Here is a 27818-nt window from a genome sequence, read left to right as displayed (position 1 = left end):
CTCCAAGAATTTTCTCTCTGACATACATACACCATCAGGATTCAGAAATGCTACATTGAATTGTATTATCCTGGGTAACTGAAGCAAAGTACTGTTCATGTGAAAAGAACTGCAATCCTGAAAGAACTTCAACAAGAGGCACACCTAATTTGCATTATTTTATTTACAAGTATACATTGAACACAAAGAAACACTGATATTTAAGCCTAGTTAGTAGTGTAACAATATGCTTCATCTGGATGATTATTCTAATCCAATTACACTTAAAAATTAATGCCAATAAAATTCTTGGTCATAATATTAAGAAATATAGAAATTGAAAATATGATTGCTTAAAATTTGAAAATGAGAATGAAGCCTTTCTGAGTCAGACTTTAACATAATCAGAAGGGAAAAGTCTCAAATTGAGTGTATATAGTTCAAGTTAACAGAATAAAAAGCGTAGTTTCACTGTGAGGGGAACAGGCAGTTTGCTTCTTTAGAGAGAAGACATATCCCCACTTTAGAGCCTCCAGTGTGCAGTCACATCATTGAGCAGGACGATTTCCCTTGTGAAGATGCTCCATCAATCTTCTCTGCTTCCAAAATTATCCTACGGAAAACGTCCACAGCAGTCTGAAAGAAGGAAACAGAAGGAGATCTTCTAAGAACCCAATGCATTAATTGTACAGAGTTCCTCCTTTTGTGTTAGAACGATGATTAATACCCAGAACCAGTGTGGGTAGTTAAATGGGGTGGATTAGATACTGCACCTGTCCTTTGAAAGTCACAGAGGCCATGCAGGTTTTGGCAGCAAATTTTCAGAAATGTAATCTTAGCCTATCCAGAAATCATCAGGTTGAGGGTAGCTACAGAAAGGAATACACAGCAGCCCAAAAACCACAGGTTTTCTAGCCAAATACTGGCCTTTTGTGGCCTGATTAAAATATTCTGCCTCTTACTGTGCCATTGATTTTCAGTAGCAATTTTGCCTCCATTGTTTTTAAAACATACATTGAAATGTATTTGAGGGTTGGAATGAAATGTATTTGATAGAAGCAAAATGAATCCCACAAAAATGAAATAAAGCACAAATTATTTTACATTCTGCAATAAACTAATTGACTGGATTGCTGTGCAAAATTGTATGAGGTTGAAAGCTGGTCTGTTGATATTACCCAGAGTTGCTGAGAATTCAGTGACATAAAAGTTTTAATAATTATAATATTTTTACAGGCTCTGGAGAATGTTCTGTCTATCTCTTGCTCAATTTGAAAAATGGGATTTGAATATTTTGTTACCTGGTTTTCTTTAGCAGAAGATTCCAGGAAAGCTGCATTCCATGATTCTGCTAAAGCTTTCCCTTCTTCATAGCTGATCACCCTGGAGTGGAGATGGGAGAAAAAGGCAATTTGTTGTGAGAGATTTATGATAGGGAGAAGACCCATCTGGTCACCCGGTAGTTCAACAGAAGTTTGGCCCCGGCGTCCTGGTGTGTGATTTTTGTCACAAAGTCGCAAAAGGGTGATCATGTGACCCAGGGACACTGCAATCGTATAAATATGGCCCAGTTGCCAAGCATCTGAATTTTGACCATATAGGTCAACATTGCATGGGAAAACCAATCTGTAGTCATTCTCATTACAGAGTTATGCAACCCACATATCAATGGGAAGGGATGGACTCTTATTATTATATATATGCAAGGAAAGGGATATTCAGATAGTAGAGTGACATTATTCCTTCACAAATGATCACAACTGTTTGGTAGCAACAACTTAGGCACCATCTCCAATTGCACATTACAACAGCTTCCCAAGCAATTTGCTGTGTGTTATTTTTGGAACAGCCAATTGGGCCCATTAGGGAAATGCCATACATTTTGCAGAGTCCTGTACTGACCAGTTCAGAAAGTGCCATTATTTGGGGAATCTTTCTTCTAAAAGAATATTCAAAAATGTGAAGTAACAACAGAATAATTTGTTATCATAATTAGGAGTTCTGGCTCAAGCATTAAATATTTATTAATTAAATAAATTCATACAAGTAGTCTTTGACTTACAACCATTCATTTAATGACCGTTAGGACAGTTACAATGGTAGTGAAAAAAGTGACTTATAACTAGTTTTCACACTTACAACTGTTTCAATACCCCTATGGGTCGTGTGATCAAAATTCAAACATTTGGCAACTGGCTCATATTTATGATGGTTGCAGAGGTTCCAGGGTTATGTGATTACATTTTGCAACCTTCTGACAAGCAAAATCAATAGGGGAAGACAGATTAACTTAACAACTGTGTTATTAACTTAATTGAAGTGATTCACTTAACAACTGTGGCAAGGAAGGCATAAAATGAGGCAAAACTCACAGTCTCACTTAGCAATGGCAATTTTTGGTTCAATTTTTGGAACTGGCCAAAATTCTCAATGCAGTAGTATGGGTAGGTGTAGCAATGGCAACAATGACCCTGGTGCCTAAGAATAATCTGAATAAGAAGCAAGGAATGTAAATAGCATTTTCAAGAATAATCATAATGCATGAAATGATGTGCCAGGAGGAACATTGGATAAAACATGCAAAGAGAAGCAAAAGGCAGCAAAAACATTGCCAAAAGAGAGAAAATAAAACTTCAGAACAATCTGTCTGACAAATACAGCTGTCAATGAACGATTGTCCCAGATCTATTCCTGATTAAGCCTTAATGTAATGAAAAATATTCATTTTCACAGCAAGTGCACATTTTCATCTGCAGTGTGAGTGTGTGGGCATGCACAAACGTGAACGACACATGGATTCATTGTAGAACTAGAAAGCAAGTCAAGAATTTAGGTAACACTAGATTTCCTGGGAAGATCACTGGGTGAACTTGAACCTCTTATGTGGTCTTAATCTAACCAGCTACATAGGGAGCCTCTGAGATTGAACCTGAATAACCCTAAGACCCTTGGAAAAAGTGATAAATGTAGGATAAATATAGCATGTCCTTGGCGGCCTGCGATTCTTGCCTTCAGCTAAATAGGTCATTGACTGGCCAATGATCCAAGCTTAGTTGGGTTTACAAGCATAGGCAAATAAAGGCCAGGAAAAAAGTATCAGATTAAAATTTTGTGTCCAAGGTAATATGTTGGAGGAGAAAAAATATGAAGACCCTTAAATACTGCACTATGTTTTAAGTTTAACATGACTGCAGCAGGACCTTCCTGTTTAAAAGGAAATATTCAATACCGTTCCATATGCAGGTCCTTCTTATTCCCAACCAGCATAATGGGAATCCTATGGAAGAAAAAAACATACAACTGATTTCAGAATAGAATCAAATGCATAGGGAGTAAAACAATTGCAAACACTTTTTTAAAATGAAATATGGAATGAAAATGACTGCGTTGCTACTTACTGGACTTTTCCCACCATGTCCAGTAACTTGCCATGGATAATTTTAATCACTTCAAAACTGCAAAATAAAAGGATGACATTATATCTGATGATCAAAGTTGTACTCGTAACATTTCTACCCAATCTACAGATCAAATGGCTCTATTACACCGTTAAGAGTGTCTATTTGCCTAGAAATAAATGTGGAAAAATAAGAAGGATGATGGCTGTGTAAAGAATATTCTGTCTTTCCAGAGAGCAAATTGAAACCTTCCAGAGAGATTGGGTCATTTCTGGCAGTGGATTGTCTGGAGCAGAAAGAAATTTGGTGACCCGGCACTCCAGTGCCAAACCAGACCTGGAAAAAATTAGTCCATACATAAATCAGTGAAAACTTGCCAATGATAACATTGTCATAGAGATACATTTTGAAATGATCAATTAGTCTTTAGCCCAATTTATCCATGGCAAGAAATGTTAATTGAGCTGCGTATGAATTCGATTTTTTTAAAAAAATGGTAAAATCTCATAACTAAATACAATGATTGCATATTCAAAATAAGGGGTCTGTTTTACATTAATATTATTATTTTTAAAATGTATATGCTACCCGACTCCCAGAAACTCTGGGGTTACAAGTTGTTAAAAGCATTAATAAAATTAAAAACTAGTAATAATGCAAGAAGCGTAAAAACAAAGAAATAAAATGCCAAGAAAGGAAACCCAGATGGGAACAAAGGAAAAGCAAAATGTAGGATATGTATTTCAGGATAAATAAAAGACTGTATATTTGGCTTTTGATCATTCATTTAACAACCATTCAAAGTTAAGATAGTACTAAAAAGTGTCTTAGGATCAGTTCTTGTACTTAATGGTTGTTGCAACATCCTCATTGTCATGTGATCAAAATTCAGGCACTTGGAACTGGCATGTATTTATAACTGTGCCTTGTGCACAGTCACTCACGCCCTTGTGACGTCTCGTCTGGACTACTGCAATGCTCTCTACATGGGGCTCCCCTTGAAGGGCATCCGGAGGCTGCAGTTGGTCCAGAATGCAGCTGCGCGGGTGATAGAGGGAGCCCCTCGTGGCTCCCGAGTGACACCTATCCTGCGCAGGCTGCACTGGCTACCTGTGGCCTTCCGGGTGCGCTTCAAGGTATTGGTGAACGTCTTTAAAGCGCTCCATGGCATAGGGCCGGGTTACTTACGGGACCGCCTGCTGCTACCGAATACCTCTCACCGACCCGTGCGCTCTCACAGAGGGACTCCTCGGTGCCGTCGGCGCGACAGTGTCGTCTGGCGACACCCAGGAAGGGCCTTCTCTGTGGGGCTCCGCCCTCTGGAGCGAACTCCCCAGGACTTCGTCAACTTCCGGACCTCCGAACCTTTCGCATGAGCTCAAAACTCACTTATTTATTTGCGCTGGACTGGGTTAGCTTTTTATGGGTTTTTAATTGGGTTTTATCGATGGGTTTTTAATGGGTTTTTAATGGGTTTTATTATTTGCTAAATTTTAATTGCGGCCAAATTGAATAAGTTTTTTAGTGGTATTTTAATAGTATTTATTTTGTAATAGGAATGTTTATTTTATCTGGCTGTAAACCGCCCTGAGTCCTTCGGGAGAAGGGCGGTATAAAAATTTAAATAATAAATAATAAATAAATAAATAATAAATAACGGTTGTAGAGTCCTGGGGTTATGTGAACCCTATTAGCGACCTCCCAGCTGGCTTCGGACAAGCCAAGTCAGTGGAAGCAGTTTCACTTAACAACTATATGATTCACCTAATGACCCTGGTGATTCACTTAACAACTGTGGCAAAAAAGGGTTATAAAATTGGGTGCACCTTATTCAACAACCATATTGCTTAGAGATGGAAGTTCTGGTCCCAATTGTGGTGGTAAGTCGAGGACTACCTGTGCTGTATAAATGGGGATAAGTAATATGGCACTTACAGTTGCTATGAAATAAAAGGAAGTAGTCAAATATTACACGAACCAGGGTCTGCCACCTAATTGCATGAGTTTTCAGTCATTTTAATTCAAAAATGTTAATAAGCTTGCATTTTTTTTTTAGATTTTCAAAAATTACAGCATTTTCTGTTAAAAACAGGTTTAGAATTTCTAATTGGATGCAAAATGTCAAAAATTAAAATAATAAAATAATAGGTAAAAGAAAACAACAACAAAAACTCAATGGGCAGATTCGACGAACCCACTAGATCTTTTTCTGTCATCAGTTTTCTATGTTTCTATGAGAGGATGCCAATGTGTGCCACCTGGAAAAGCTGGGCATCCATGGAATTGGGAAGGCAGTGGCTTGCAAGCATGTAGCAAGGCAAGAGTAGGGAACCCTAACCCTAACCCTGTCAAGGTCAGTTGGAAAGAGGATATATATACTTGGCCACTTCACACAAGATCAATCATTGTAGGGGGCAAAACATCCTTATGAAACTAATCTTTGAAATCAATAAACCATAAAACAAATCTGTTGAAAGCCACCACAGTAAGAAAAGGCTTTAATAATAAAAAAAAAAGATCATTTGCATGTAAGAAGTCTCTCAAAAGTTTTCAGCATATTAATTTGGAAACCAAAGATTACAGCATCACAACTTATATTAATTCTCCAACTAGCTGCAATGCCAAATGTTTTCAAAAAACAAAAGTAAAAAGATTTTGTATCCCCTGCAGCCAAGAATACACACATATGAGAAAGTGATAATTGAGTCCCATCAGATGAAGCAGAGTTCCAGCAAAGGAAATTTCCAGTGTTGGCCTCAATACCAATTCAGAAGCTGAGGTTATTTGGTCCATTAAAAATTTTGTTCTCTGTTGCCCTGTATTAATACATCCTAGGCCAGAACCTCCAATAAGGAGATCAGTCTGAGTCTTAACTCTGCTTGCCTGCCTTATTTGATACACACAATCAGAAAGCAGTAGATTGGAAACATCAAAATATAACCTTATATACATGAATGAACTAAGGGCAAAAAGTTTTATATTTAGAGTAATGGGATTTAGTTTCTCAAGTTTTAACTGCCTTGAGAAAGCACCAAGGTTTTTGCTTCAGAAGGCAAAAAAGAACAAATGCCAACTTAGTGGAGAATTCAGTACTGTCCTGGAATAAATCACCACCCCTTGCTTGCTAGGGCAAAGTGTGAGAAACAGATCAGAAAGTTCCTTTTGAAGTTCCTGCATAATCATTGGATATTTTTACTTGTTCAATTGTTTAATGTGTTTTTTAAAATAGTAGATAACCTTGAGACAATTCAGAACTCACACATATGCAGTTTAGAAGTCCCAGTGTTTAGACTAGCATTTAGACTATGAAGAATCTCAGACCCCCGTAACTTTAAACATGCCCTATAAATCTGATTATAATTGTACTAACAGTCTTTATTCAACTGATATCCTAACTTTATTAAAAGGTCATTCTGACATTAGCTAGCACAGTCAATCCTCTGACCACATATTTTTTCCTTGTAGGTTCACACTGCTGAGGAGCAGTAGTGAAACTGGCAACTTGAGGGAAAAGCATAAAATTGTATTTTATGCTTTTATATTAATTTTATACAATTAGCTCTTCTGTTTATAAGCCTTCCATTATAGTATGTATTTGAGCTCATGTGCTATAAATCCTCAATGCATATAAAAGCAACCACAGCCTATAAAACAGTTTTTTATTTCTATGGAAAGACTGAAGCACAGATTAAAATAGCTCAAAATTAGACAACAAAGATGTAGTGTATAGTATATAGGACCATAATTTACCTTTTTATTGAAGTGACTGAGTAAACAAGAATGTAGCCATTGATGTCTATGGAATAGGTCTGAGGAAATATGGAATATTCATCCTGTTGGAAAATAAAGCTTCATATTGAAGTTCTGTAGCAAACACACCTACGATGCTTAAGATTAAACACAATCATCACAACATTGGAACACCATACATGCATGTATACAAACTGACATCTTTTCACCATTTTGTCTTATACTCTTGAAATTCCAGGCATAGCTGAAAGATTTCAATGCCTGTACAAGGGTCAGCAAGAAATCAGTTGAAAATATAAGGCATAGAAGCAGTATTACTGAAAACGGCATGTCCATATAATCAGGTTTATAACCAATGATTTTGACAAATGTTAAATGGGAATTTGGTAATACTGAACTTTGCATTCCCAAGCTGCTATATTAAAAATTGAGTTGCAAGAAGACTATTAAAATAAACTATTATGTTACTAGATTCACACTCTATCAATTTTATATTTTTGCTGCTAAGAATGCAAAATTAGATAAACCACTTTAGTAACTTTGTACATACTCAACTGCATTTCAAAGGTTACCTTTGTAATGCATTACAAAGCACCTTTCAGAGATATGGCCATTTACCATTGCATTTTCTTGATTGCCTATTGGGAACAGACTTTGCCAATACTACTTATATTATAAGGTTGTGGCAACAGAATCTTGCCACTTCTTTTATCCATCTGAGAATTACAAATGGTCTTATACAATAATGTGTGTGAAGCAGGTAACACTAAAAAGACTGAACCCACTTGATCATGATTTCTGAACCCAAACTAATACCTGGCCAGCGGTGTCAACCACTTGAAGATGATAGTCTTGTCCATTGACGGTAATCATCTTTGTGAATGCTGGACAAATAAAAATAAGAATATGTTAATGCTTCAGAGGCATAGTTCATTAAAATCATGCATTTGATAAAGTACAGCATTAGTATTGAAGTAAAACTATTTTAGGTATCATGAGAAATGCTGTATGTTAATAAACAATCCACCAAAACTTCAGTTATGACGCCTCTGACTGGATTTACATAATAATAATAATGGAAAAACAGATTTGCTAATAAGATATTTAATTTTTCCATTAGAATAATTTACTTATTTATATCCTGCCTTTATTATTCATAAATGACTCAAAGCAGCAAACATATTCAAACACACTTTCCTTTTCCTATTTTCCTTACAATAACTCTGTGGGTTGGGCTGAGAGAGAGAGAGAGAGAGACTGATGCACAGGCCAAATACAAAACAAAAACCCAGTTGGACATTAAAAGTTGATTCTACCCTGTTTCCCCCACAAAAAAAGACACCCCCTGATAATAAACCCAATTGGGCTTTTGAGCACATGGCAATAAGGCCAAGCTCTTATTTCAGGGTTTAAAAAAATATAAGACAGGGTCTTATTTTCGGAAAAAACACGAAATATAATAATATATAATATAATTTTCCCAAAATTATAAACTATATTAAAAGTTTGAAAACTGATACAAACACAATATAAGGGAACCACACTGTGTCATATTTCCACTAAAGTACATTCAAGAATATATCAAAGTACATTCAAGAACATGAAATAAATTTAGCTGCATTTGACTCCATGAAAAGCTTTTTCACAGAGGCAGAAAAAGTTATTTTTCTGAACAGTCCATTTGCTCATATATTATGATTAGAAATTGCAGGAAGCATTGGAAAAATTTGTAACTCCTCCTTGCAAGAATATGCTGGACTTGTGGACTTTATCGTTCTTCTCATCTAGGAAATTATAAAAAAATATTTAACAAAGGGTTGACTCAAGTAATTACATTTTAACTGACTAAAATGCCTTTTTTTTTTACATTTATAAAATTAAAATCATGTTAAAACTAATATTCTTGTTTCTCATGTGCTTCTTGCTTTTCAATTTTACTTATCTGCATTTAAATAGATTGTGCTGAATTTAATTTCCTTAACCAATCAGAATCTTTTAAAGTTAATTAAGTTTGGTAGCGGCAGGTTTCTAGATTTGAAATTCCATTCATGAACTGTATCTGCTGTCATTAAGGCTGCCTGCCCCAATTTAATACCTGCAGCTTGGCATATCCATCCTCTTGTGAAAGTGCTTAGCACATGAAAGCGACAGAAATTGTTACAGTGGGTGGAAGTCAAGAAATGCAGTATTTGAATACAAGACTGACAATGAATGTTCAGTGAACTCTGTAGTACAATGAAGGCCTGACAGCGGCATCTTGTTAGCGTAAATCAAATTCTGTTTTTTTTTTTAAAAAAAATACGTTGAAATGATCTGTGTAATAATCTGTCTTATTTTTTTTTCTAATGCCATCCAAATCATTCCAAATACAAATATCAAATATTCTATCAGCAGCAATATGTGGTGGATAAAATTTCAGAGTCAGGCCACTGTTCTGAGGACTTTTATGCAGAGAAGGTCCAGCTGCAAGGCTAACTTGAATCCAAACAGAAGCACTGGGAGATTTTTCTTCCAAGTCTCAAAAATTTATAGTCAAAACAGGAACATTGAGGAATTTTTCTACCAAGGTCTCAGAATTTGAGTCAAAACAGGAGCACTGGGGAATTTTTCCACCAAACTTCCTGGCAGGAATACACAGTAGACAGATCAGCACACCATAAGATAGTTTATCAATGCTGTACTTTGCAACAGACTTCAAGCCAAGTTCATCTTTCAATGTTTGAAGGATGCCACGATTACAAAACTGAATTTTAAGCTACCGAACTGAATCTGGTGTATTTCACAATATACATACAGCATGAAGTCTCAAAGGTTTTGGGAATGTATTTTGAATACAGCCAAAATTAGATTTGCTGCACTAGACAACTGCAGAACTTTGTAAATCCCAGGCTTGTTTTATAATCCTCATTGAGGATTGAGGTTTCACTTTGTTACTTCTAAACATATTTATGATTCACAGACAACAATCTTATTTGCAAATGTTTCCAATCCAAACACAAGGGAAGAAAAAAACTGCAAAATGCAAAAATTGACCTAGTTCTCTAAAATTACTACAATTAATATTTATTACAGGCCAACACATTGTAGAACTCCTACTTCTCATCTATAATGGAGTGTTAAATATGAGAAATAGTGTTCACACTTATATTTTTGAAATAAAATTAAGTAACCTTCAGGAATGGTAACTAAAACCATGTGGCATAGTATTGTCTATGTGTATACGGTACACACACATACAGTGTAATGTATGGTTTTGTGTGTCTGCATGTGCACCTGCCTATACAGGATATACCCAAAGTCAGGCCCACAGATAATTCATTACATGAATTTAACTATAAACGATTTGGTTGTTATTTGCTTCTAAACGCTTCCTTTCTCATTTGACATGTGACCTTTGAACATTCCTAAGCACAAAAACATTTTTTTCTGAGAAATAAATAAATAAACTGTATTGTGATTAGCCTATTGGGGCCTAATTTCCGGTACACTCAGCATGTGTTTGGATGTGTGGGAATAGATGGCTAGAACTGATTGACATTTAATAAGAAAATCTTCAGATATCCTTTTTGAAAGGCAGACAAAGTACAAGATCCAATCTGGGTCAGTCACTGGGACTAAAGGTTTACTTTTCTGAGCCTTCGGACTCCTGCAGGAACCCATCTTCAGGGAACTTCTCTCTCTAACTTCTCTTAGAAGTTCCCTGAAGATGGGCTCCAGCAGGCGTTCGAAAGTTCAGAAAAGTAAACCTTTGGTCCCAGTGACTGACCCAGACTGGATCTTGCAACATTATTCTAGGCACAAATATTTGCCTCCATTTGTAGACAATACTGAACAAAGATTTCTCTGATGTATTTAGTAATATAAAATTCGAGCATATTATTGATGTAGTTTGGGAAAAGACAGGTTAAAATGTAACGTAAAAAATGTTAAAGCTATTGAACCATATTCTGAAAAATAAACAAAAACAATATAAAATATATTGCAATACTAGGAATTCCATAATTAACTGAACATTGGTTTATCTTATGTATGGATTAAATTGTAAGAATATCTGGAGGTGGCTCCTAGGAAGGGCCTTCTGCAATGAAAAGAAGACACTAGGTTAGTTAAGACTGCTGCCTGGGGAGGATGGGTTAAAATGGCACCTAAATGGCACCTAAAATGGCACCTCTAGAAAACCTACTGCAGCCAAATGACAGCATATTTTTTTGGTAGCTGTATATTTTATTTTGTTTTAAGAATGAGAACAATGATTAAATGCCACAGAATTGGCTATAAGAGTATTGCTACAATATAGTGTATGTAGGTCTTTGGTTATTAAAACCTCAGAAAACAAATATAGTGTATGTGTATATAATATACATAGAATATATTTCTGTCTTTATTGAACATTTAACCTTAAGATAGCCAAACATTTAGGAGAAAACATAAAAACAAGATTCAGAATTGTTGAGAATACTTCTGACTTGTGCAGAGGTCAGAAATACTTACTGTTCTCTATGGTAGGATCATAGGAATCAACAAATTGGCCTTCCACAAACTGAATGGTCAAAGATGATTTCCCTATGAAGAAAGCAAAGGAAATATTACAAGTGCTGCACACTATACATTAAGAACATTTTTTCAGACAGATTTTAGTATTTCAGCATCCTGAAAAAAATGGACTGAGATCTGAAAAAATGATAAATTTCAGTCCATAAATATTTTCCATGGCTTGATTTTGTTTAGCTGAAGTGCGTAGGAATGGTTATTTTATGATTCTCAATTCAGATATTCTGAATCTCACCATACTATAGACTATTTATCTAGTTCTATCTCTAACATCATTTTCCAACTTGTTGTTCCCTCTTTATGCCCAGCAAACATGGCAGTGTTGGCCCTAATAATCTGAAGAACCTCAGGACAGGGACGCCTTGCCTACTTTGACTGACAGCAACTTTTAAAGCTTTCTTAGAAGACTGTCATTCAGCCCTACTTGAAGATGCCACAAACTGAACTCAAGGCACTTCTGGATACATAAACAGCCTTCTTAATTATACAAATCATACCCAAATTGCTTGAAGGAACAAAATATTCCTGAAATACAGTAGAGGGAAAGCTATCCTAATACCAAGTGAAATCAGAACAATTTACATGTTAGATGCTACAGCTTTCAATTCACCACAATTATTCCTAGAATTATAGTAACTGACTTGCTTGCATTGGGATTTTATGACTGTAGACAACACATGTATTTTAAAACAATATTATTTTGATCATCAACCAGAATTCAAATATTTTTGTGATGAAGAACTGGCAATAACTTCATTCTCCACTTATGTCTCTGTAATTATTAGCTCACTAGACACAGTTCTTAGAGTAGAACTTAAACTGTCCTTTAATTCATAGATTTATTATAATCAAATATTAAACCTATTTTCAAAATTGAATCCCTGAAAAATAATATTTTGACTAATGTACTTTTTGTTGGGCATAAGTTTATAGCAGATTTTAAGATACAAAAGCACTTTTAATACAGTATGAAACAGAATGCAACCCTTAATTTAGACACATGGAAAACTACTTTAAAATGCAATGATATGTTTTTGCCTATACTGCCCAGCTTAATGAAATACCTGCTGAATTTCTGCTTCCTATGTTTGCCTATAGGCAATATAATTTTTAAACCATAATATGTATTGAGTATTTTCAGCTGAGGTTTACATTTTTCTAATACTAAAGTCATATTTATGTTAGTATTTCACCATAGAGAAAGAGTCATGGTGTAATAAAGACTGAGCTTTTAAATTAACATGGTCTCTCATGTTTCCTCTGTATACAGATATTTTTGAAGTGTTATGCCATAATCACTTTTCTGAGAGATGTTTATTTTTTTTTATTTTGTCATATCAGTCTATATAGGCATTAACATGAAATGAAATAGCTATATAATATTTAAGCATATATATATGAGCATAAGTATGTAATAACTATCTTAATTGGATATAATGCAAAGAAACAATAGGACAGGAACGGTAGGCACTTTTGTGCTCTTATGCACGCCCCTTACAGTCCTCTACTATAGATCCAGCCTGGAACCATTCAGATGTGATGGGGCTAGAATTTAAGCATTTTCAGACACCAAGGCCAAATTTTAGGGCAGCAGCAGCAGTAACATCACACCTGGAAGGTACCAAGATAGGAACACAGGTAATCCTTGCTTACCAACTTTTCTTCCAGCAACTGTTCAAAATTACAGCAACATTGACAAAGATGATTTATGACTAGTCCTTGAAGTTCTATCAGTTCCCTCACGGACACCTGATTGTGATTCAGGCCGTTGGCAACTGACATGCATGTACTAAGGTCGCAGTCATGTGATCACCATTTACAACAGCTGGTTTCCAACGAGCAAAGTCAAGAGGGCAGGAATTTGCAAGTTGTAGTCATGTGGTGTTGCACTTAATGACCATAGGTGATTCACTTAAATAACCACAATCGGAACTAATATCGTTAGTCAGTTTAGTGATATTTCATCTTCTGACTGCATTGTTTAGCACTGGAATTGCCACTACCAACTGCAATCAGTAAGTGAGAACTCTCTGTAGCTGATTGTCAAATCATAATTGGCATCAAACTGCAGATGATCAGAATGGTTTTAAAAAAACAACCTAAAACCAAGAGCCACCAGTTATACCCAATTTCCAATTAATCAATGTCTGTTCATCTACTGTATGCATTTTCATCAACAGGAAAAGTTGACCTTAAAAACATGCTAGTGCACAGTTCATCAAGGGTGACTTAAAATTCATCTCTGAACAAATCATATGGAAAAGAAAATCACTGTAATGTTGTCATTCTTTAAAATACTAAATAGGTTTGGGCAATATGCCCCCTCATAAATAAATTCATCAATATACTCAATTCTAACAGAAATCTCTTGGGAGATTTCCTCCTTCCCAATCTTGTGCATGAGACAAACTTACAAAAATTTACAAGGCTAGGGACTAATCTCCATCCTCAGCCTACGTATGTTCAAGCACAAGTGAATCTCCAAAAGTTTTTCTATTTAAAGGGAGAGGGAAGAAAATCAGGTCAGCCATCTATCATGGATGCTAACATGAAAGTACTTCCACAGCAAGAACAGGCCAAAGTCATTACACAGACACAAACGTGTATATATTTTTACCCACGCTATGCTGGATACTAAGATAGTAACAACTAGAATAGTAGTGTAAATATCCAGAAAAATATGCAACGATAAGTAATGATGGGTATAATAGAAATAAGAATCCTCCCAGCCATACCAGAAAGTATAGATTAATTTATTCATTCTCTTTAGGAAATATAAATATTTCTCATGCACACTCAGGCAAGGAGGATATTGCCCTTAATCTTCACCAACTCTTCAATCACTCCCAAACAGGGAGAGCTGAGTTAAAAGTTTGCTGGATACAAAAAGAACTTTTTAGCACTGTTCTTTCGTTTCCTTAGTTTAACCTGGCATTTAAAACCTTGTTATCTGTCATCATCATCATCACCATCACCATCATCGCTCCTTTCCAAGAGCAAGATACAAGCGTAAGCCTGGGAACATTCAAAGTCCAGTTCTGGTAACTGCAAACTCTCTTCAATTTGCAGGTGACATCTCTAGAAAATTGCAACTCACTGTTTGAAAAACCTACTACTCTAGAATATATAGAATACCATTTTTGATGAATATTCAATATATAATTTTCACTACTAATATTGCTTATTTAAAGAATTCACAGAAACCAAAGAAGAGATTTCACTTACTTAAAAAAAAAACACTGACTAATTTCTTTCTTACCTTGTACAGGGTTGTTTTGTTAGTAAAGGAAGTTCCTGTTTTATCTGAAAGAATGGAAGGAGGAAAAGGGGAGACTGAACAGAAGTAGGCACTACCTATCAGTTTCATTAAAACATGCATAAAGACACAAAATATATTGTACCTTCATTCAAAGAATAGTTTGGCATAAATTTATGTCTGGTTTAATGTTTTGTTTAGACCAGTGTTATTCAAACCTGGCAATGTTAAAATGTATAGATTTCAACTCCCAGAATTTCCCAGACAGCATGTCAGCTTGGGAATTTTGGGAGTTGAAGTCCACAAATCTTAATATTGCCATGTTTGAAAAACACCAGTTTAGACCAATGTTTATGTTTCTGAAATATAAAACTCTTTTTTTCAAGTGCTATTTCCGTCTTCTTCACATGATCATTGATCAATTTTTTCTTCACTCAACTTCTTGTTAGCATTAGAACTTACATTCAAAGCAACATACATGTTATATGTTATAACATACAGATTCCAAACAGTGCATATGTTAGGATCAACATTTTATGCATAAAATTCTACTGGGTGTAGGGGCCTGAAATATGATGCAACCACAGTTGTAGAAGAATGCAGAAAAATTGGATGAGAAAAAGCAATAATTTAGAATCCCTGACATCACATAAGTTGTATTATTCAAAACCAAACAAATCAAATTATAGTAATGTCAAAAATCAAAAATATAGTAAAAAGAATATCATCCCAGAAGATGTCAGCTATGTGACATTCATGTTTCTAGTTCCTTGCCAACAAAATGTAGGCATGCAAGTTGCACCCTCAGCTACAATTCAGAGCTGACTGAAAGATACTAGAATAGATTATAATTTTATGAAGTTATAATCAAATAAGATTACTGGCACTATTTTGCCTGCCTACTTTCTATTTTAAGTGGGAAGAAGAGAACACTGGATCTTTAAGTTGGACATGTTCGCCTGTACCAAATCATTGGCATACTTTATCTTCATATCAGGCTGCCATCTGTGAGTGAAAACTGGAACAGTCTCAGAAATTACTTTAATTCAAAGTCTTGTAAATAATTTGCCCTCTAGACTATTCCTATCTACCGGATGTCTTCAAGATATATTGGAATTCAGCCCAAATTCAATGCTTACAAAGCTGCTGGGAATCTTTTTATAAGGCAAACCCTTTTGGATCATAGCAGGTAGAGAGAGGGCTATTATATGTTCATTTAGGGATATCTGGAATGATTCATTTTTATATTATTTTGAAAACAATGGGGGGAAAGGGGGAGGCTTTTGAAACCACCCTTTAGCTCTTAGTTTGTGCAGCTTAGATAGCTATGCCCTTTCCTATTAAATTAGGAGTTATTCTCAATATTTCATCTTAACCAGTTTTGGTCGCCAAGATGTAAAAAAGATGTTGAGAGCAGAGGTGGGTTTCAGCAGGTTCTGACCAGTTTTGGAGAACCGGTAGTGGAAATTTTGAGTAGTTCGGAAAACCGGTAATAAAAATTCTGACTGGCCCCGCCACCATCTATTCTCTGCCTCCCAAGTCCCAGCTGATCGAGAAGAAATGGGGATTTTGCAGTTGGAGTGGGGAGGGAATAGGGATTTTGCAGTATTCTTACCCTGCCATGCCCATCAAGCCACACCCAGAGAAGTGGTAATAAAAAATGTTGAAACCCACCACTAGTTGAGACCCTGAAAGAGTGCAGAGGACAGCAATGAAGATGATTAGGGGACTGAAAGCTAAAACTTATGAAGAACAGTTGCAGGAACTGGATATGTCTAGTTTAATGAAAAGAAGGATGAGGGGTGACATAATAGCAGTCTTCTAATATTTAAGGGGCTGCTACAACACAAAGGAGGGGTCAACCTACTTTCCAAAGCCCCTGAGGGCAGGACAAGAAAGAATGAATGGAGACTAATCAAGGAGAGAAGCTAGCTAGAATGAATTTCTTGACAGTGAAAGCAATAAACCAATGGAATGGCTTGCCTTCAAAAATTGTGGGTGCTTCATCACTAGAGGTTTTTAAGAAGCGATTAGACAGCCGTTGGTCTCAAATGGTATAGGGTTTCCTGCCTGAGCAGAGGGGTAGACTATAAGACCTTCAAGGTCCCTTCCAACTCTGTTATTCTGTTATTTCATGTTGAATGACCACTGACTATCCTGAGTTACAATGGTGCTGAACAAGGGGGACCTATGATAGATCACGTAGTTGTGGCCATTCCAGCATCCCCCCAGGAACAGGACCACCATCTAGTACTTGGCAAATTGCTTGCAATTACAATGGTTGCAAATCCCACTGTCATGTGATCACAAAGTTTTTACTTATTAACCACCAGAGTCATTAGACAGTGATGTGGGCAGTGTATAATTTTCAATCAATCAATCAATCAATCACCATTTGTAATCTTCACCGCTGACTTCTGACAAGTCAAGTCAAGTGGGGGAAGCTGGCAAGAGGTCATAACAGGCAAAAATTGCCCTGTAACAGTAACTGCCATAATTGCCATCGTAAATTGGCGTGGTCATATAATGTCATACTTTATGACTAAGGAACTGAGTAGCCACTTCTAATTATCATAGTTAAGCCAGGATTACTTGTAATTGTTCAGGACATAAAATTTACTAAAGAGACTATATCTGTGACGCCAAACGTATGGCATGCAGAGTTGAATTCCTTTGGTGGGATGAAAAAATGGAGTTCAGATCCCACAGACTGAAGCTCTGGGAGTGTTGGGATTGCAGTCACTGAGCAAAGCCGTCACGTGGGCAGCTTGCTTAAAGACTGCTTCGCTCAACAAGGATTCCATTCCCAATTGTGGTTGAATATTACCTGTATACCTGTAAGAGAGTTTTAAATCTGGAGGAGGTTGATGAAAGCAAGAAAGAGAATTGAGAGAGTAGGTAAAGTCCTGGGTTAGAAACTTAAGAGGCCATGAGTTCTGATCCTCTCTTAAGCATGAAAGCTGGCTGGGTGACTTTGGGACAGTTGCCCCCAGTGTTATCGTTGCAGGCAAAATAAAAGACAGGAGTATTAGGCATGCATGCGGCTTTGAGCTGACAAAAATGAAAGATAAAATCTGATAAATAATATTACTAATGTTTATGAAGTTGTCAACAGAATTATAGGCACTTGATGGACCAAATTGCAAATAATACTGAGTCAAATATGAACAGAAAGACCACGTTAAACTTTTGAATCTTATTTTTACTGAATGTACCAAGGCCAGAATAAAGAACATTGTCTCCAGGCATCTTTAGAGTGATTTTAATATAGTTAACAAATCAGCATCACATATTACAAATTGCTTTTGGGGAATATAATTCTTCCATTTCTGAAAGTATTTTGCCATGTTCTGTCAGGACTGTGAGAAATGCAAGTTCAACATTCAAATAAATAAATATAACTATATGATATCCCTTTTTTTAAAATAGAAAAATGCTCTCTCTATAAATCTAGCATTTTGCAAGCAAACAGGCACATGGAGGATCCCAATATATGTTCTTTGGATATTGTAATTTCCTACACAAGGTTAACCTGCAGAACCAAAACTTAATATTTCAACAATCCATTTAATGTGCTTGTCAGACTAAAATGAACCTAAGATTAAACTTCATCATATTCTGCTGTACACTCTGATTATAATCTGAGTCATGCCTAACTTGATTTTCATAAAAGTATGAGCTTTCTATTTCACACAGAATATAAGAGGAATTTCGAACTAAGTGCAATATTCAACATCACTATGAAGAACAGACTTCCAAATTTGTATTACGGAAAATATAAACTAAAATAGGCAAGGCAGCTAAAGACTTTTAGCTTGAAGGATTCCATGTAGTCCCAAGAATTCAATCCAGTGTTCTTATTTTTTCCTACAAACATATTTGAAATAAGTGAGTGCAATTCATCCTCAAAGACAGCACTCATGCACATTTTTAGAATGTTGGAATTTTAGAACATTAGAATTATGCTGATTTGACTATATCAACTAGTTTCCCTTTGGAGCTACTTATATCAGAAATGTCCACAGCACAGTGATCCAAGGTTCAATTACAATGGGATATATAAGTTATGCAGCCCACTTAAAGAAGTCAATCTGTAAATAAATACAATTAGAAAGGAGAGTAGAAACATCTAAATGTTGGGATATAGTGTATTAAAGGTGCTGTTTAAGTAATCAAATACTTCTGAAAGTGAGATCAAAGCTAAGCAAATGCATACAGGTAATTCAAGAGTTAATTCTAGCACAGTGTCCTTAGACAACCCTTTCTCTGGCTCAATATTACAGTTAAGAATACTGCCTCTAGTGCTTACTGCTCCCACTTACAAGTTCACTGCAGTAAGATTTGCTACTAGGCAGGCAGGCATAAAATGAAGCTTTTAATTAAAGTTGGCATTTTAGGCTACTATTGAGGAACAGCCAACATGCTAGCATGATCTAGGCTCTAGCACTATGGGAATCCAGTGCAAACTCCTTACAAACACCCAACATAATGTTTAAGTTACGCTGAACTACTATTTCAGTTTCATTATTAAAGATTCTGCAAGGTATAGCTATATAACATAATTCCCCCCACCCAAAAAATGTATCTAATGCTTAATGAGTTGTCCACAGCACTAGAATAATTAAAACACAAGGAGCAGCAAAATGAAACACACTAATGTCAGAATTGGCACACAGTACTCCAAGATGATTTGATGGTACGATATTTCTTCCTTTATGGAACAAAACTCTTTTTTTGTCCATTTCCTCTCTATACATCAAATTTATACCCAGATCCTTAATTGTATTTGTCTACATTTTTAATAATTAAGGATGAGTTTTATTCAGAGTATTCTGTGGATCATTTTCTGATTACGGTTGAAGCACACCAATGTACAGCACTACTATTAATCTTGTTATCGTTCCCATCACCCATCTCCTCCCACTTATGACTGCATGACTGTAACCTTGTTGCTGGTATCCTTACGATTTGTATTAACTGTTTCCTAATATGATTTGATTGCTTATTTGAACCCTATGACTATCATTAAGTGTTATACCTTATGATTCTTGATGAAGGTATCTTTTCTTTTATGTACACTGAGAGCGTATGCACCAAGACAAATTCCTTGTGTGTCCAATCACACTTGGCCAATAAAAAATTCTATTCTATTCTATTCTATTCTATTCTATTCTATTCTATTCTATTCTATTCTATTCTATTCTATTCTATTCTATTCTATTCTATTCTATGTAGGATTGGTATTTTGAGGATCTTCAATGTTTCAGTGAATAAAAAATCAAAATCGTTCCAAATTTAGATCTATTCAATGCTCATCAGATATTTTATTTTCTAACTTCAGTATTAGAGCTTTCTCACTTTGGATTCTGTAGTTGATTTCCCACATGAGGAAACTACGGTATTTTGCATCCCCAGATTAATTTCTCTCCATAATGCCTAAATACAGGTAGTCCTCAATTTACAACCATTTAGTGGTTAGTGGTGTAGTTTAGTGATCATTCAAAGTTACAATGGCACTAAAAAAGTGATTTATGACAATTGTTGCAGAATCTTCCATCGTCACATGATCAAAATCCTTGGCAACCAACTCATATTTATGATGGTTACAGTACCCTGGGTCACATAGTCAATTTTTGAGACCTTCCGGCAAGCAAAGTTAATGGGAAGCCAGATTCATTTACCATGCTTCCTCTAAAATAAGACTCACCCCAAAAAGAAGCCCTATGTTTTGGCATGCATGTGCTCAAATTAAGCCCTACCCCCAATATTAGCCCTAATTAAGACCCTGACTACCCCAGGGTGCAGAGGGTGGGGTGAGGCACACAGATAAAAATTAAGCTAGGGTGGAGATGGAGGGATGGAGCTGCCCTACTTACCAGGCCTTGCACACCCCAACACCTGCCTCACCTTCTTCTGTGGCCACTTGTCACTGCTTGCGTTACCCCCGGCCTCCGTTTTGCCATCAAAGTCCTCTGCAGCTGAGAAATAGGCTACAGATTGACACGTGCACTGCCCCTGGCTTCCGTTTCACTTTGAGAGGCCTTCCAGAAAGCCCTCTGCAGCCGATAAGAGAGCTCCGGATCAATCCAGAACTTCGTTATCGGCTGCAGAGGGCTTTCCGGAAGGCCTCTGAAGGCAAAATGGAAGGTGGGGGAGATGCACATGTCAATCCGGTGCCCATTTTTCAGCTACAGAGGACTTTCCGGAAGGCTCTGATGGCGAAACAGAGGCCAGGGGCGACGTATGCAAGCGGTGGCAAGCGACCACAGAAGTGGGCTGGCAGTGGGCTCCTGCTGGGTGGGGCTGTCGGTGCCACTACCATGAGGTGAGTCAATAATTAGGAACCCCCCAAAAAGAACCCCTGGCTGTTTTTTCAGGAGGTCAAAAGAAAATAAGACACAGTCGTATTTTCGGAGAAACACAGGTACTAACTTAACTGCTGTGGTTCACTTAACAACTGTAGCAAGAAAGGTTGTAAAATGTGGCAAAACTCACTTAACAACTCTCTTGCTTAGCAACAGAAATGTTGGACTCAGTTATGGTCATAAGTTGAGGACTATAGATAGCACAAATTCTGGTGTTTATTTAAAAGCCAATTGATACTTTTTCTCCACTTTTCTCATGTAGCTTTATTCTCTTTTTTCCATTACAGGTTACATCTGTTTGTGTCCTTGGAGAGCAAAAATGGGAAGAGAGAAAAGGAGAAAGAACTGGAAAACAAGTAAGTATACATAAAGTCTTAGATATATCTTTATTATATGTAATTTTCAATTGAAAGTCTGACTCTCCTCCCCATAACAGTTATTGTCACCCAACAACAGGAACTGCCAATCTGTTTCACTGACTGTATCCTTTTGATTCTTATTACTGTACTTTATTACATTTTTATTGACCATTCCTGTAGAACTGAAAGAGAACACATAGAGATCTTCCCCTCATTTTATCCCCATGAGAAACTTTTGAGGTAGACTGAGCTGGAAAATGCTGATTGGTCGTTTAAAAAGCACTTAACAGAGTCTCAAACTACTTAACCACTGGTTCTCCACATTCCCATTAGAGTTTGCTAAGAAAAGGAAGACTAGAATAACGACTCTTTTATAATAACTCAAGTGCCTTGTCTCTATAACATATATACTGTTTCAGAATTACATACAGTAGGATTTAGTAATTTTTTGTAGATATTAATAAAACAATTGAATCTACCTCAAACAGAAAATCTATACTTTTTGCCATGGTATGAATATGTTGAAGTTACTTGTTTGCTTATAACAAATAAAAAAAATACAGCTTGACTTTACAGGTAATTCTTGCATACTTATCTCCCACTCAGTTCTTGGGGTTCAACCTCTATTCAAAAATATACATGCTACAAGACAAAATTCATACAAATGGAAGGGAAATGTCAGAAAGATGCCTTTGAAAATGTCTAGGCCACTAAATCCAATGTTCAGCTCACTATAGGAATATAATATAAAAAGTCTGACTGAATTACCTGTTATATTTCCACATTATGCACCAAGACAAATTCCTTGTGTGTCCAATCACACTTGGCCAATAAAATTCTATTCTATTCTATTCTATTCTATTCTATTCTATTCTATTCTATTCTATTCTATTCTATATACCGTGTTTCCCCCCAAACAAGACCCTGTCTTATATTTTTTTGAACCCTGAAATAAGCACTTGGCCTTATTGCCATGCGCTCAAAAGCCCAATTGGGCTTATTATCAGGGATGGCTTATTTTGGGGGAAACAGGGTAGTAAACACACACCAAAGCTTACTGTGATACTGCTAATCACTTTACCTTTGATACTTTCTCTTTAGTTTGCATGGAAATTATTTGAGTTCAGACAACTCATTATTATGCAACCCTCCCATGGTACATATTGTAGATGTTGTGGCCCAAGTCTATGTACCTGGCTGGACTTTGAATCTATTCTCTGATTCACCTTGTTCTTTAACATCACTCTGTTTACAATAGAACAAATATGTAAAGAATGTCAATGGCTCCTTGTTTAAAGTTCTTTAAAGTCCTTAAAGGCGGGGGTGGGGGGGAAAAAGCAGACAATACATTTTTAAAATAGATTCCGTTTAGCTTGTAATCATCTGGGGTAGAATACAATGATTCTCTCTCGGGAGTAAGAAGCAGGTAGGTGACATAAAGGGCATTTTATAGTGTTTAGTAAAACTGGAAAACCATGATTTATGTTATGAGAACTTCAATAAGCATCCAGTTATTTCAATTGTAGGCAAACCAAATATTGAACCAGGCGTAAGCTTCAGAAGAAATTACAATACATGAAAAAATGGCATGTAATTGTCACTTACATTTTGTTTTGTAAGTCTACAAAATATCTATAATCTTAAGTCTTTAACTATGCAGTGTTTTCCAGTCTTTAAATAACTGATTTTTATATTCTGTGCACCTTAACCAATATTTTTAAAATTAACACATTTATCTGAATAAGACTGAACATCCACTCTAGCTGATCATAAGTTTGTTCCTGAATATCATCAACACACTCACAGGATTCTAAGGAGCTCTTCCTTCAAAATCATTCACAAATGCAATTAACAGGAAAAGCTTTGAAGTCACCAATAGCAACTAGGTGATCACATTTCTTCAATGCAAGAAAATCTATTTAGTATTACTCAATATGTTCTGTCAACTGCATGTTTAACTGTAACAGCCAGTGAAGAAATTATGTATGCATAGAACACATGTTAACTTATATTTACTTGTTATGCCAGTTAGTGGAAATAATGAGAAACAATACAAATTGCAAAGTCTTTGTAATTCCTAAGAAAGCTTCAGTCTGTTTTCAGCTGTTAGAAAAAGGCCATTTTCCTTAGGAACAACTTCACATTCCATGTTCAGCAAATCTCACTTTATTGTCAAATAATCTGAGAGGGCTTTGTTCTAGTCTGCTGTTCTTAATTTTTCTTCTGATTCTGCATTTAGTTTATCAGTAGCAACTAGAAGATTGTATGGACTGCAGAATAAATATAAATTTTCTATCTAGTTGAGATTGCTTTCTGCCGACTTTCTATAAATACCCAGATAGTTTTCTTTACCACACAAGGAAATTAGTCTGCTTCTACTTTATTACTCTTCCTGGTGGTCACCCAAATAAGACACAATCAGGTGGTGAAGAAAATTAGAGATGAGTCTTGGTAAAACAGGGGTGTCCAAACTTGGCCCCTTGAAGAGTGGTGGACTTCAACTCCCAGCATCTCCCAGCATTCCCCAGCCAGGGTGAGCTATAAATATGAGCAAGTTGCTGGCGGGGAATGCTGGGAGTTGAAGTCTACCACTCTTCAAGGGGCCAAGTTTGGACATCCCTGTGGTAGAAGATTAGAGGCATGGGTCAAGTTCAAATTCTCTTTGTAATTTTCTAGGATTCTCAAGTCAGTCAGAAAGGAAATTCATTAGGAAATTTGTACTAGTTACTCTCTTCTAGCCTAACTACTGCTTGAGAATATTGCAGGAATAACATTGAGGTTGGAGGTAATTATGGTGCCTTGAGGTTCCTGGAGAAAAGTCAAAACAGATATCAAACCATAACAATCCTGTAATTCAAGGAACTCTGCATGTAATAGTTTATTAATTTTGTTTAGCCTTTGCAATCTAATTTGACTCTCAACTATTTATAAAACATGAAAGCAAAATAATATAAAGAGCCTAAAAAATGAAAACATAAAACACAAATGACCCAACCATTTGACATCTCTCATACACACTCCCCCTCCCAACGTCCTCCAAAAGAGCTCAGTCTTCACTTTTTTTCCAGAAGGGGGCCAGATTTAGGGGGAACCTAATTTTAAGTAGGAGGCCATTCTGGACAGTTTTCAACACTGATAATCCTGGAAAATTATAAAGACCGCAAAAAATTGGGAATACAAAATGTGCCTCATTGCTTCTCGATCTGAAAATTAGCATTCTGAAAGCAAATTTGGGAATACCTAGTCTTCCTGAATTATATCTCTTTGATTTCTCCAGTTGTATACAACTGTGCAGCTTTACTCACATCATTATTTATGTGTGTAATTCAAGGCGCAATACAGCCTCATTCAGAACTCTGAGCAAGCAGGGACAATGGAAATGAAATTGGGGGAGGGAGGGAGAGAAAGAGAGAATTAATAGAGCTGGAAGGGTCCTTGGAGGTCTTCTAGTCCTACCCCCTGCCCAAGGCAGGAATCCTTATACCACCATCGACAAGTATACAAAATACCCCTAAAATATTTGCAACAGAATGGAAGAAAATGTAAGCCAAAGAAATGGGGACAGAAGGAAAAGAAGGCAGAAGGTGGTCTGTGTGTCAAGAAGAAAAGCTGGCTGTCTAGAAGAGCATAATTCTGCCATTCATAGGGAAGAGAGCTGTGGGAATGTCTGGAGTAATATAGAAGGAAATTGAAGATGGTGGGAATGGAGTACTTGAGAAGTATGTGTGGTGGAACAAGAGAGACGGTTACTAATATACATAAAAGCATAGGAAACCTGCACAGTAAAGAGTGGGTTTTAGAACATGTGGCCATCCTCTCCATCTTGACTTTTCACTTCCTTGTCCCTTCGGATCATTCCGGATGGCTTGCAAAGATATAAAGGTAGGAAAAGGTACAGGAGACAGAGAGAAGCAGGGGAGGGAGGGAGGAGGGAGGGAGGGAGAGAGAGAGAGAGAGAAAAGAGGGGGGGAAGAGAGAGAGAAGTGGGAGGGAGACAGAGAAGACGGAGACAGAGAGAGAGAAAAGGGGAAGAGAGAAAGAGAAGAGGAGGGGGAGAGAGAAAGGGGAAGAGAGAAGAGGAGGGAGAGAGAGAAAGGGGAAAGACAAAAGACGGAGAGAGAGAGAAAGGGGAAGAGAGAAGAGAAGAGGAGGGAGAGAGAGAAAGGGGAAGAGAGAAAGAGAAGAGGAGGGGGAGAGAGAAAAAAAAGGGGGAAGAAAGAAAAGGGAGAGAGAGAAAGGGGGAAAGACAAAAAGACGGAGAGAGAGAGAAAAGGGGAAGAGAGAAAGAGAAGAGGAGGGGAGAGAGAGAGAAAAAAGGGAGAAGAAAGAAAGAAGAGGGAGAGAGAGAAAGGGGGGAAAGACAAAAAGATGGAAAGAGAGGAGAGAGAGAGAGAGAGAGGGAGAGGGAGAGAGAGAAAGGGACAAGAGAAAGAGAAGAGGAGGGGGGAGAGAGAGAAATGGGGGAAGAAAAAAAGAAGAGAGAGAGGGGGGGGAGAAAGACAAAAAGACGGAAAGAGGGAACTGTCCAAATTTAATTCAAGAAGCAGAACGCACAAGTGGTCTTCCTCATGGGATTGGTGCTGGAAAAGTGAAAATAGCTTTCCTGAAGCATCACTTTCACTTTTATGGCATGCCCAACCCTGTTAACAAATCCCTGCGTTTATAATTACTACGGAAAACAAAAGAAAACTTTTACTCCAAGCACACACCTGCCGAACTTAACAAGTCAGGCTGAACGAACATTAGCAACTTTTTAAAAGTCACCTTTGGTTTACATTTATTTTCCTGCGAAACTCAAAGTGGTCTTTTAATCCTCATCGGGCTCACAGCTTCACCTTAACTTTTACTACCGAACGGGGTGGGGAGTGTGGGGGGGAAAGGGACCAAAAAAAGCCCAAACCACCTTGACACCGACATACACACACACACACAAAACAAAACGAAACGAAAAGCCTGTGTGGTAATTTGAGGAAGCAAAACAAAAGGTTGCGTAACCCGCGTTAACCTTTTCCCCGCCGTTTTGCACAATGCCCTCCCAAAGGGCAGGTGGGACTCCCACCCAACTCAGCCGGAAAGTTTTACGGCGGCCGTCGGAAGGCAGCTGGGTTCGGTGAGGCGGCCAGAGTCGCGGAGAGCGGAGCAGCCCTTCGGAGCCTCTCCAGCCGGGGACGTGGGCGAGAAGAGGCGTCTCCGCCGACCGGGACCCCTTCTCCCAACGCCTGCCGCTACCAGGGAGGCGCGATCGGGGCTCCAGGGGTCAAGCCCGCACCGGCGGGGCGATCGGGAAGACCCCGGGCGGCGGCGCCTTCCGGGACAGCGGAACGAGCATCCCTGCTTGCTCCCACGATCGCCTCCCGCCCAGGAAGGCCCTTTGAATTGGCTCTGCCCAGGCGGGAAATGCAAACCTCGCTCGGGCAGCGGGAGGAGGGGGGGAGGCGGCGGCGGCGGCCGATCGTCCAGGGTGGGTGGACGGTGGACGGTGGACGGTTCCCGCAGGGCAGCCCTGGCATCGCTGCCACAAGCGCCGGCCGGCAGCGCAGGAGAGGCCCGGCCGATTCATCGGCGCGCTCCTCGGCACCTGCCAGCGCCGGGCTCTGGAAAGGGAAGGCCTCGCCCGCCCCCGCTGCCCCTCCGCCGCCGGGTGACAGCCGGGACAGAGCCCGCCGAGCACCGCGGCCACCTCAGGGCGGGACTCACCAACGCTCCGGTAGCCCAGGATGGCGATCTTACGAGACTTGGACGGTGGCATCTTTTCCCCGCCGAGCACCCAACTGCATCCAAGGCTGTGGCGGCGACAGGAGCGGCGGCAGCGGCGGCTGGGCAGAGGAAGGCGATCGGGCGCTGAGGATCTGCTGAAGGGGCGGCGGCGGCGGCGGCGGCGGCTGCAATGACCTGCGCGGGACTCCCGTGAGGACTGTCTGAGGGACGCGACGACGGCGGCGGCTTTTTAGTTCATGTGACGACAACCGCCATCCCTCCTCGGCCCCGCCCCCGCGCGCGCGCACTTGCGCTTCCACTCCCCGATTGCCTGGCCGGGATCCCCCCAGCGTGGGGACGCCCCCGGAAGGGGGCGGGGAGAAGAGGGAGAAGGCTCCGCCCAATGGCCGAGCGGAGGCGCTCGCTGGCCCTGGAAATTTCGCGGCGTCATCGCTCTCCGAAG

The 27818-nt window shown here is 38.3% G+C and overlaps 1 protein-coding gene across 2 annotated transcripts; it reads right to left on the bottom strand.

Moving 5' to 3' along the window:
* Nucleotides 1-145: 145 nt before the first annotated feature.
* Nucleotides 146-27636, bottom strand: RHEB (Ras homolog, mTORC1 binding). 2 transcript variants are annotated; one of them, XM_058183755.1, is made up of 8 exons: nt 27356-27636; nt 11619-11690; nt 7941-8011; nt 7128-7210; nt 3378-3434; nt 3209-3256; nt 1281-1362; nt 146-615 (listed from the first exon to the last, which is right to left on the bottom strand). In XM_058183755.1, exons 1-8 carry the CDS (start codon nt 27405-27407, stop codon nt 523-525), a joined length of 558 nt encoding a protein of 185 aa, XP_058039738.1. In that variant the 5' UTR covers nt 27408-27636; the 3' UTR covers nt 146-522. The 2 variants fall into 2 exon arrangements, with proteins under 2 accessions (XP_058039738.1, XP_058039739.1); XM_058183756.1 differs by having other exon boundaries at nt 7944-8011; nt 27356-27631.
* Between the last annotated feature and the right edge of the window lie 182 nt (nt 27637-27818).

This window comes from Ahaetulla prasina, chromosome 4 (assembly GCF_028640845.1).
Source record: "Ahaetulla prasina isolate Xishuangbanna chromosome 4, ASM2864084v1, whole genome shotgun sequence".
NCBI lineage: Eukaryota > Metazoa > Chordata > Lepidosauria > Squamata > Colubridae > Ahaetulla > Ahaetulla prasina.
The sequence above is the reverse complement of the archived record's forward strand: the minus strand, read 5'-3'. Positions and strand labels throughout refer to the sequence as shown.